General features: G+C 37.6%; 1 protein-coding gene across 7 annotated transcripts in view; it reads right to left on the reverse strand.

The window, feature by feature from the left end:
• The window catches only part of WDFY3 (WD repeat and FYVE domain containing 3), a 290,091-nt gene that overhangs the window by 176,935 nt on the left and 100,682 nt on the right, over positions 1–12,474 (reverse strand). For all 7 annotated transcript variants that reach the window (XM_043514073.1, XM_043514074.1, XM_043514078.1 and 4 more), the window contains 4 exons: positions 11,811–11,920; positions 8,825–8,986; positions 5,572–5,764; positions 2,602–2,788 (listed from right to left, as the gene is read on the reverse strand). In XM_043514073.1, the coding sequence (XP_043370008.1) occupies positions 2,602–2,788; positions 5,572–5,764; positions 8,825–8,986; positions 11,811–11,920 (652 nt within the window). The remainder of the gene's footprint in view (positions 1–2,601; positions 2,789–5,571; positions 5,765–8,824; positions 8,987–11,810; positions 11,921–12,474) is intronic.

Consider the following 12,474-nt stretch of genomic DNA (forward strand, 5'->3'; position numbering starts at 1 on the left):
TTTAAAAATAAAAACATAACTCATTCTCCTGTTAGACCACACAGAAATAATATAGACCATCTCTCTCACCCCAACTGTGTTACAGTAGAAAGCAAAGTTTTTCATTCATTCTTCACTGTTCTGAGATTCTAGTTTACCTATTCTATTAATCCGCTCTTATCCAAGCTATCAAATTTCTCTAAAGTGAAATATTTTCAGATTATTTTCCTCCACCTAACAAAAATTCCAGGAAGACACCATAGATCAGTTGGTAGCAGTGATTCTAAAGTATTTCTGTGATTCATGACTATAAAAAGTCGAAAAGAAAATGTGGCTTAGTTGCTTGCCTTCTTCAGAAACTAAGCCTTATGATCCAACTAAGGCACTATTTCCAGAGCCTGAGTAGACTGAAGTCACAAGAGAGATCTCCAAACCATACCTCTTATACAGGAACAAGCTGTAGTGTCATTGTGTTAAGACTAGAGATCAGAAGCATCAGTGACAGTGGAACCCTATCTCATAATCAGGACCAGATAGAGAATGTATGGTCAAGCAGAAAGAGGCGTGCTGTTACTGAAGTTCCTTTTCAAAAGGAAAATGATCACAATCTAAAAGTGTGGTTTACACTGAAAAATGGTATTTAATAGCATCACGAGAGGAGGTTGGGATTGTTAACATGCATTTTGTTTCAGAGACTTCCCTATCAAGTTAGCTCAGTTTAGAAAGCAAAGAAATAAGTTATCAGTACTGAAAATTCATTGTGGAATCTAACAGTCAATCTGATGTTTTTTTTCTAGGTAACATAACATCATTAAAGACTCATAATAAAAACAGGCAGACAATTCTGGTGTGCCAGCCAGAAAATATCCAACTCTCTTTGTTACAACTGCATTAGCTCTGCGGTGCTAACAAGCAAAAAGTACTTCAAATGCTATTTTAATTAGAAAAGAAAGCAGATGTGACAATATACAAGGAAGAAAGACAAATCTATTGAATAAGATGCTATTTTTATGTAATCTTTTCCTGATGTAACTGCACTTCAGTTTCACTGAAAATTAAGTATATTCTAGAAGAAAGTTTTTAATTGCAATGGGCTTTTCTAAGACTCTGTTTATGACTGAATCTACTGAAAACGATTAATTTTGTAATATTGCTAATGTGGGACGTTAAAAGGAAGAGATCAGACATTTTCAAAAGCAACATTTATGCTAGAAGAATAATCATAAGGCATAAAGTTAGTAGCATTGGTGCAGGGTAGACAGCTTTTTGATTCTTTCATTGGGCGTAAACACATCACAAAGAAGGCTATACCTTCTGCATGATGCCCAAGTTCATGCAGCAGAAATACCCAATGTAACTGAAAACTTCAGTCAAAATTGTCATTTTGGGTGCCAAAAGCTTGAGAACTATCTCTCTACGCAAGTACCTAAAATAAATAGGCCTGATTTAGTGAGGTGCTAGTATCTACAGCAGGGCTCGCAACCTTTGCGATGTGCTGGCCACCGCTTCCCAGGCCAGAAACGGCAAACCGCTGCCACTGGGAGTTGCGGGGGGCTGCGCCTGCGGACAGTCAATGTAAACAAAATGTCACATGGCCCGCCAGCGGATTACCCTGATGGGCCGCATGCCAAAAGTTGCCAACCCCTGATCTACAGTTTTTACTGAAATCAACTGGAGCTTGGCTGCTTAGCACCTTTGAACATCAGGACAGTTATTTAGGTTCATAATTCTGGATTTCAGTGCCTAACATCAGGCACCAAGTTTGAAAATTGTAGCTTTCATTTTCAAATAGATTTGGCTTTTTTATGGCAATACACGCTTCTTACAATCTGAACTTCCACATAGATTGGCACAATAGGTGGAGCTTGCCTTCAAAACAAACAGAGATGGTTTGCAACTGCGGGAGCTATTACTGATTTCTGAATTTTCTAACTGAGCATATGAACACAAATAAAAGAATATATCATGCTTCTTAATAAAATGTTGTTCATGTAGACAATTTTAATTTTATGATGATACTTTCTAATGTACTAATAAAATTAGTGTAGTTTATTTTGTAAAAATAAATAAATAAATAAATAAAAATGAAGTTTTAGTAACAAGACCCTTCATGGCAGCACTCTGCTGTTCAAGCTTTCTGTCTTGCAAGGTTCTACTATCATTGCAGATTAACTGTAATTTAACACACAGAAAAGGAAATAGAAAACTATTTTATGTATTATTTGTTAACTTCTTTGTTTACTCCCTTTTATTTGCTTAGCTAATTTGCACAAGCCATAATGTGCATCCCAAAATCTGCTGGCTTGTCCAAACTTTTTAGTAAAGATTTTAACAGATGCCAAAATAACATCTTATAATTAAGGACTTATCTACATGGGATGTTAATGTGCACCAAGCCACAGTGTGAATCTACAGCACACTAACTTGCTATTCAGTAACACCCCACGTGGACACTTTTACAGCACTAAAAGTGCACTTTGACATACTCCCATAACAGGGTCAGGATAACCTTATTTACAATGTCCTCATTGCATTTTGTTATATCTTAAAAATGCATTCAGGTATATTAGTATACTCTCCATCTCTTAGAGAATCTGTTGAGAACAAATATTATTTGCATACCTGAGCAAGAGATCACAGAGGAAGTTATATCCTTGCCATATCCTAAAATCATCCAACAGCGTTTGTGATACGTCACTGGAATCTTTGAGAAAGCAAGAAAGCCCAGCAAACATCTCAACTATTTCTAGGGGAGAAAGGTCATCAGATTGCTGCATGTTCTGAACACAGGTGGACAAACATTCTTTTTCTGTAAGGACACAATTAAGAAACAGTTTTCCCCCATCATTATACATATTTAAAAGCATCATTTCTGATTATTAAAATATGCTTAGAAATGAAGTAACAGTTACTGTAACAGTTTATTATCACACAATATTTAAAGGGACACTGAGCTTGAAATCTAGCCAGTTTCAGAAGCGGCTTCAGGATACGTCTAAACTCTAGTCCTGTTTACTCTCCCATATCTCTCTCCCCACCCTTCACTTTTGTCTTACAATCACATTTTCTTGTATCTAAAAAATAAGTGAATATTTTTCTCCTTCCTGTTGCTGTATGGAAGACCTAACAGACTCTACAGAGAATAAAGTGAAATCGACTATACACATTAAAATAGAGCAATTTATTTTTCACTTGAATCCCCTTTAGTCATAATGATCTTACGTATTACAACATAGAAGACAATTTCAAAGAGAAGTATGACTTTTAATGAAGCCCCTTTAAAATGTTTAACAGCTCCATGTAGTATTTATCAAAATTGTCAAAACTGTCCAAGGAAGCAGTTCTCTTTAGAGAGTAAAAGTCTAATAATCAGGAGGTTCAATACCAAGCATGTTGATAAAAACCATTACACACTTATTCCCAGAAGCTAATTCCAGAAGGGGCCCAGCATACATTTCATTTATTTGCACTTTAACTTTTAATATAATGAAAATAAAACAAAGATTAAATTTACTATTCTGAAGTAAAATGTTAAAGGAAAAAAAACCCGACAAATTACAATAAATTATAATATATCTTCCTTCCTCTAGGTTGTTAAAAAACGCTTTCTACTATTTTATTGACTCTAGAGAAAACCCTTAGTGTTGTCTCTTGCGATATGCTTAGATATGGTGTCCTATGTCTTCTTTCATATTGCTGTTCTGGCAGGGAAATAGTGTGGCTGGACCTTCTGCATGACTAAGGATCCTTGAACACAAACATGGCAATAAGTCTTATTTCAGCTCCCATCCTGCAGTGACATAGATCTGGGGTATTATTAATCCATATTCACTTGTCACATGGACAAAACTCAACCAACAGCTGCCTCATATTTGTGGCTAGATTTATGGGTGCATTCTTTATTTCATTTGCCTTGTTTCAGTTAGCCAATTCTTCATCACCTGGCAGATACAGAATATCTTCCTAGGTGGGTACATCTACACTGCAGCTGGGAGCGAGCCTCCCAACTTGGGCAGACAGACTCACACTAGCTGAGCGCAAGCTAGCACATAAAAAATAGCAGTGTGAACATTGTGGCTCTGATGGATGCTTGGGCTAGCCATCATAGCTCAGACCCAAGGAGGCAGGTGGGCTGGAAAGCCCAAACTGCCATTCAAGCTGCAATATCCATCTCTCTCTCCCAGCTGCAGTGTGGATTTTCAAAACAGGCATTCAGAAAGAACGTTCCTTAAAGTATTATCTTGGATGACATAAAATGCTATACATCAGACAGACCACAGATCACGTAACTCCCTTACAAGACACTGTCATCTTTTAATCAGGTTTATGATCATGAACAGGTTCAGCTCCAAAAAGAGGCAGTAGAGACTTTTGCTTTTTTAAAGCCTGATACATGATTATTTAAACGATAAAGAACACTACACTATCAATGGTGTCAAGTATCAGGGGATAGCCGCGTTAGTCTGTATCCACAGAAACAACCGTGAGTCCGGTGGCACTTAAAGACTAACAGATTTATTTGGGCCTAAGCTTTCGTGGGTAAAAAACCACTTCTTCAGATCTGTGGTCTGTCTGATATATAACATGCATCTGAAGAAGTGTTTTTTACCCACGAAAGCTTAGAAAGCCATGCATGTTACTCTATCTACTGGGTGGAGAATCTTTATGGCTTGCTCTGACAAATTCCATATCTGTTATATGATGGGCTAATAGAACTCATTGCTGGTCACAAACATTGCCATTTGAAGATCCATTACAGATAATGTGAAGATGGTGTGCAAACCACGGAAATCACGACTTACGCAATAGAACCATCTGGAGAAGTTATACTTCCATGGGCAACAGAGCTATTATTTGTGCTGCTTATCTCAGACAAGGCCAAAAAAAGACATGACTTTGCCCCATTACCTGGATGTATCTCTCTCCATATTTGTTTGTTGGTGAGATTACACTGGTTGTTTTAAATAATGCACTGTTTACCTTACGGCGGCAGCTTTCATGGATCTCTGAATGTTCAGACAGAGCCTGCAGAACACAGGGCACTGGTTCCAAATCCTTGTGTCCAGCTGAGTTCACAGATGTCCAGGGACTTTATTTAAAAGTAGAGTGGCTGTACACACAGCTGGAAATGAGAAACACCTAGCCTGCCTGCCTCCACAAGGAGCTACTGCTACATCAAAAAGCAGAAGATAAATAGGAGCCACCCCTCAGAAACTCATGCCACCAGCACCAGTTACAATAATCACAACTAGCTTCTTAATATTATTTTTTTAATGTAAGCACCCTCTTCACTAACATGTTCCACACTGTGAAAACATTTGAGAACCTGTGTTCTGCAACATTAAACTGAGGTGTGGAAAAAAACCTCAGATGACACCGTGGAAGTTGGTTTATGTACAAGAACCTCTAATCTTATTACAGAACAATTCTGATGACATTATTTTAACCATATGTCTACAGATGTATACAAATACTCTTAAATCTTCCTAAGTACATTAGTTTTTGCTATATTATATACAGAAACTACAGGATGAAGGAAGTAATACATAAACTGGAACAAAAGAATAAAAATAATATCTCTAAGATACACACCATGAATGTATTTCACTACATTGACACTAAGGCCATGACGCGATATGGTCATTAGTACTTCCCCTGCACTCTTCCTCCAAGGCAGATTACAGGGAGGGCACCATGAGGTTATTGCACTAAATAAAAGCTGGAGATCATCCTTCTGAGCCAGTTCTTCTGCCGGGGACACAAAACTGCACAATTTTACTAGGATCTGAAACAATAAGGCATTCAAATTATTAAAATAGCACAAGGACAGTAAAATATTTAACAGCAGAACTCTGTTCATTGGTACTTTTACACAAACTGATCACAAAAAAAGATCATCCAATTAGAATTGTTCATTAGCAAAGTAATGTGCAGTTCTTTACCTTGCATATTGCTTCCTGAATAGCCCTAATTACCTTCATCCATGTTAAATAAGACTAAATTTAGGTCTTCAAATGTTCATGGTTATTCCACCCTTCAAGCCCATTAAAATGTAATGAATAGGGCTAAAGTAGCAGACTACTTTAAGTGTTTTATGCTACCACGTAGGAATCAGAGTTTGAGTCCTAAATATGCCAGAGACTAGAATTGTTCCCTAGATAGCATGTTCAACTCTTGCAACAGGGATAGAGGTGTTAACAAGCTAACCACCCTAATGCTTTCTAATGCATGAAGAGTACTGATTGGATGGGATGGGAAGAGCAGCATCCATGCCTCCTTGGCCAAATGAAGAGCAGGCAAATCATTGGGGCAGGTAAGGTTACTTAATATGGGTATGTCTTCAGTGCAGAATTAACTTGGATAAACACCACCCAGGTCTGAGCACTTGAGTTAGCCATGCCCAGAAGTGAGCAGCCACACTGCAAAGCCCTGCCCGAGTTACTGTGCTGCCTTGTCTGTGTTACTAGGACTTCTGGGGCCATATCCTGGTTCTTTAGTGCTGCAGTAAGTGAGCCGCTCTACAGTTCTTTCACAACTAACTGTGGGAGAACTTGTTCTGTTCTTCTGGGCACATGGGGTCAATTATGGGAAGGCAACAGAGGACCATCAGCATTTGAGTTATGTAAGCCTGTGTCCTCAGGCTTACATAAAGTGGGTAGATCATCAGCCCAAGTGAAAGCAGAACCCAGGCTCTAACTCATACCCCAGTCATGCCAGCTAGTCTGGAAAGAAAGTACTACTTGAATTCAGGAAAGGGGTTTTCAAGAATAGGTCGGAGGGGGTTGGGCAGCACTCAAATAAAAGCCCAGGCTAACTCCGCACTGAAACATACCCATGTTTTAAATTGCCTTGTACAACTGGGCCCCGAGTTGACTGACACCTCGAGACAATACAACAATATAAATGTTGAATAATGATATCAACATCTAGCTTTGATAGAATGGTGAAGATATCTCAGGGGCCTTTCAGAAACACAACAAATAGGTACAACATGCAAAGAGTACCAGGGGTGTGCATTTTGCTTAGAAGCATATAGGTTATTTTGACCAAATGAATAGCTTATTACATTTTCTTATCAACATGAGAAATGTGGACTGGTCAAAGTGAAAGAAAGAAGCCAAAAGAAAATGTACTCAAAACAAGAAGTCTGAAGACAAGTAAGATGCATCATTTTTAGGAGGAAGAATAAATCTAAATTCAACCAACATATTGGTTGTTAATAAGTAATGAGTACTACACTCAAAGAACCTTCACTTGTTTTTAATTGTAATAACTAGAGTGAGGAATAGGAATTGCTCTGAATTTTCAGACTTCATTAAAGAGTCAAGAGATTCATTTTGTCAAGTGTAAACTCTCTGAATTAGAGCAGGGTGTTATAAGTCTAATAACCAAAGCCTATCACCAAGTGAAAGAATAAGAACAATCTATAACTCAAGAGAATGAAGTTATTCTGTCAACACAGAACATTCATGAGACGCTGTCTAACACCACAATGGCTTACTGGTTTCAGAGCGGTCTCAAATATATTTATGTATGGCCAAACTGACAAAGGCTAAGATTTGAAAAGATCACTAGGAAGATGAAGCCTCATCAAAAAAAAACTTTTACAAGACAGAGAAACAGCCAAAGGTGCATTCATGATATTTCCAACTCTTTCAAATGGGAAGTTAGCTTTCCGTTTACAAACAGACTACCAAGTGACTCAGTCAGTTTTATCTTCCATACACAAGGTACAGGGCCCTTGCTTCTTTAGGATTTCTTCCTTTTATTCAAAGCGTGATTTATAAAGAACAGCACACCAAAAAGTTGATATTCCAGGAACATTTGTTCATTAAGTGCAAGATCTCAACATTTTTAATGACTCAAAATTTATTACCAATAAAAATGTACTGTGTTTATTGTATCTAGTCAGATATTTAAACCCATAATGCCAAACCTAAATGGTATTGTGTGCAAAAAGGAGTTGAGGGAGCACAGCACCTTGCACAAAAGAACACCGGAGCTAGAACAGATCCATCAACTGACATATAATTGTCTATCAGCATCTGATTATAAACTAACATAATACAACCCTTTCTAAGGTTAAAAAAAATATGCCGTCTACCCTCTTCCTTCCATTGACAAACAGAGTGAAGATAATTGTATGAGCTACATAAAATGCGGCAGTAAAATCCATCTTTATTTATTTATTCTTATTAATTTTGGGGGTAGGGGCGCTTCAGTTAAAGCAGTGGAGTTAAATTCCAAATCAAGTACACAGTCTAAACTGCAATAAGTTGACTGATTCGTTCTGTTCTGCTGAAAAGGTTTTAAAATAAGTCATTCAGGAAAGCCACAATAGTGACTTCCCTTTCCTGCCACACAAAGGTGATTTATTTCCCTATTAGAACTAAAGGTGGCATGTTTTTAAATAGTCTACTAATTAATATCAGTGCTGCTGATTTTTACTGTACTTACTCAAATGACTGTCATGGCTAAAGACATAAAAGACAACAAGAGGGGGGGAGGTAGGGAGAGGAGGAGGAAGTGGTCTGCATGTCATCCCTCTTAAGCAGCCCAGTACAAGTGCTACATTCATTTGTGAAGACAAAATATTTTCTGAGAAAAAAAGTACTCAATCTCAACTCTGCTGGCAGGGAAATTCATTTTGCTAACAAATAGCTCTCTCTGTTAAGAAACAGAGAAAAAAAAAAACTTCCATGTATGAAGTCACTGGCCCAGAACAGCAGCAATTTCTGGAGATACCTGATAAAGCCTCCTCTTTCCATTTTTCATACTGCCCTTTAAAAAAAAAAAAAAAGAGAAATGTCTGTCTACATACTCAACACCTATATTTTCTTCTTACCTGTACAAAGACTTTCTGTAGTAACGTTCGGCGCTCTGCTAGAGGTAGCTCATTCTGCGCTCCTCCAACTACCTCAGGCACATGTGGAAGGTCAAAAAACAGATATAGACATTTAACAAGTGTGGAAGGCACCGACATCGTCGTCATGCAGTCCACTGTTTTCTGAAAAACAGAAAAGCCAGTAACATTTCACCATATTGTAACAGTGAATTTTTTTAAAATACAACATAATTTTCTTTGAAAATTTAAGATATTCTATATTGTTTGAAAGAATGAATTATGCAAATTATTGCCTTTAACGGAAGTCACACAGATAGAAGCTTGCATAAAAAGTTGACATTTTCCTTCCTATAAATTTAACCAGCATCCAAACTGCAGTACAGATGAATGATATATTCTTCAACATTTACAAAACAGGAAAAAAAATAGAGGAAAAACAAGACAACACTCAGAGAAAGGTCTAAATATATCAACAGTAATAAAATAACCATTAATTATTCATATGACAATAGCACATAAATGCTTCAATTAGGATTAGAGTCATTACATTACACAGAGGAAGACAATTCCTACCACAAGACAAGACAACAATGTAACAAACAGAAGGAATGGAGGACAAAAACAACAACAATAAAAGCATAATTTACATCAGCTTGATAGATCTTACCAATTATAAACTATAAAGCTTTTTAAAATAATGTAAAGATCAGCAATCCCCTCAGGCCCTCAGTCTAGACCTTATCAGCTGGATATTTCTTGCAGTCATCATGGAAGTGTGATTGGATTGGAAGGAGAAGGTATTGGCTTTATGTTGTTTCATGCATACAGAACAGCGTGGAAGAAAATGTAAAAAATTTGGAGGAGAGTGGAAAAGTTGGGAGGTGGGGTCTGGTATTATTTCTAAAGTAGGTGGGATGATTTGGTAAAATACATGAACAGATAATCAGGGAGCAGAGAGAAGACAGCATGTAATTGTCCAATGTGTCAGAAGGCCAGCCAGCAGAGCCACAGTAATACAGCTCATGGTTGCCTTTGGCTTCACTATCTCTTTATATAGTGTGACCTCCATGAATGGGGTACTATTTATTCCCAAATTCTTTGTCTTCTAAGATGCTCCAAGTAGCCTGCAAAGATATCCATTTGGGACAAAAATCAAATTCCACATGCTCTGCAGGAATCAGCATACCGAATGCAGAGAGCCACCGAAGTACCCTAACTTAGAATTAACAAATTTAATGATCATACACAATTCAAGAGTATGGAAGGATACAGAGTAAGGAGAAGAGACAAGGACAACTGGTCAAGGTGCCATCAGCATCTCAAAGACTAATATCTGTTATGTATATCTTAGGTTCTTGTATGTTCGTACAGACTTTTCTTTCATCCTCACAGTGAGATCTTAGTTTGGTAGCAAAGATCATTATATTCTTTTCAACTAAACTATTATTTTTGTCACTAATATTTTTCAAAGTACACATTCCCCATTATAGGTGATTAGATAACGAAAAAGATTTACAAATATTTTTTCTAGTAAGCACAAAGAGTTCACTGTTATTCATGGGACCAAATTATTAATTGTTTCTGAGTGTTCAGACTGCTGATTTATTAGTGAAAATATTCCCAAATTCCAAAAGTTTCAAAATAAAAAAGATTTTTTCCAAACTAATCTTACCAGAAATGTTGGGGTTTTTTTCTATTTTAATTGTCTCAATGTAGGTCTACACTACGAATGTTGCATCGGCACAGCTGCACTGATGCGGCTGCACCACTTTGATGAAGACATTCTAAGCCGATGGGAGAGAGCTCTCCCATCAGCTTAGTTACTCCACCTCTGTGAGAGGCAGTAGTTAGGTTGGTGGGAAAAGCTTTCCTGTTGACATAGAGCTGTCTACACAGGAGGTTAAGGTTGGTATAACTACTCCATTCCAGAGTGTGGTTTTTTCCACACCCCTGAGTGACATTGGTATACCAAAGCGTGTAGTGTAGACCTGACCTCAGTTTATCCAGTCACGGAGAATAAACACCACCACGTGATTTATAGCTTGCGTAGAGGGTGAGTTAGTGCATGGCAAGCTGGGGTGTAAATCCACAAAATATTAGTGGACCAAAAACCAACTACCTGCAGTAGCAGGGTCCATAAGCACTAGTACAGGGTCCGTAAGTTCCCTACTGCTCTCTGACCTACTTCCATTTGAAACAGGAGTAGGTTAAAGCACATAAAAGAGAACTTTCAGTGTGCAGAAGCAGGGTCCACATGGACAGTTAGTGTGCTGCAGATTTACAACCCCACTTGCAGCAAACTAATTCTGTCCAAACAAGCCCTTCGAGGATTAGTCATGCACTACCACAAATAATTAGCAGGGAAATGAACACTTCATGAACAACTTATAGGTTGAAATTTGTTCACCAACTATTCAGTGAATATTTTAAAACTTTCACAGAAAATGAGATTAATTCAAGAATGATGCATTAACAAAAAATAATTTAAAAAAAATTCACAGTTATTTATATCTTTAACCAGAACTAGTCCCCAAAAAGATCATCATCAACACCTGGTCACAAGAATTTGTTTGGTTTTTGTTTCTAAAGTAAAGAATTTGAGTTATTCCAGTTTTAAAATGATTTTAAGGTGCAGAAAGCACTTTTTAGACTGTGAAATTTCTCTTAAGCTACTTCTGATTTATTACTTCTTTACCTAAAAATATTTTACTGTGAGCCACGAAAAGACAAATTTCAGCCCCCTGGGACTTTTTTAGGCAACTTCAATTCATTACAGCATCACTCCAGAGACACTATAATAAAATTAAACCTCAATATAGGAAGGAGATGTAAAAGACTTTATGACCTGTAAGCTTTGGAATTAGGACACTGTACTATGTTCCCATGACCCCTTTTCACATGTGCTATTTAACAAGGAATGCTGCACACCTGAAAACATTATTTTGTTTTCCTGCTTTGGTTTTCATTATCATAAAGAAGAACTAACCTGTCCAGATGAAGCTAGTAAATTTATTGTAGTGAGCAGCATCCAACCTCTACTGGCTTCTTCACTTTGATTGATCTCCAGGAACTGGACTATGGCACGACTTGCAGCCTCTGTTGAAAAAAAGCAAGGCCAACTACATAAACAGATGCAGCATGGAAAGTGGATCGTCTTTACAAACACCACACAGAATTTAAGTTAAACTCTGAATTTTCCGGTGTGAGTACATTCAAGAGTGTAGCGATTGTCTGGTTTCACCCATGTAGCTGCTATTGGGGCATTTAGTGTACTGGATGAGGTACACCACAAATGCACCATGAATCCAACGATTTATGTGATATACATCAATGAGATTTGCATCCTCTGGACAGACGATAAAAATGATGAGAGAGAAAAACACTAATCACCTGTTGGTGAACACTTTTCACAAAGCAATCACTATATCTGACCTATCAGTTCTCATCTTCAGAGGAAATCTGCACAACACTTTCAAAGGACAAGCCTGGGAACTTGAATTCATCATTTCGCTAGATAATAAAAATGATGGGCTGAATGGAGACACTGAATTTATGGCTTATTACAACCATCTATAACCTATATAACTATAACCCCAGCAGCTTTGCCCCCCCTCCTTTTCTTCCCTATGACTGGAGGGGTATTAACAGGC

The sequence above is a fragment of the Dermochelys coriacea genome, chromosome 4 (genome assembly GCF_009764565.3).
Source record: "Dermochelys coriacea isolate rDerCor1 chromosome 4, rDerCor1.pri.v4, whole genome shotgun sequence".
Taxonomy (NCBI): Eukaryota; Metazoa; Chordata; order Testudines; family Dermochelyidae; genus Dermochelys; species Dermochelys coriacea.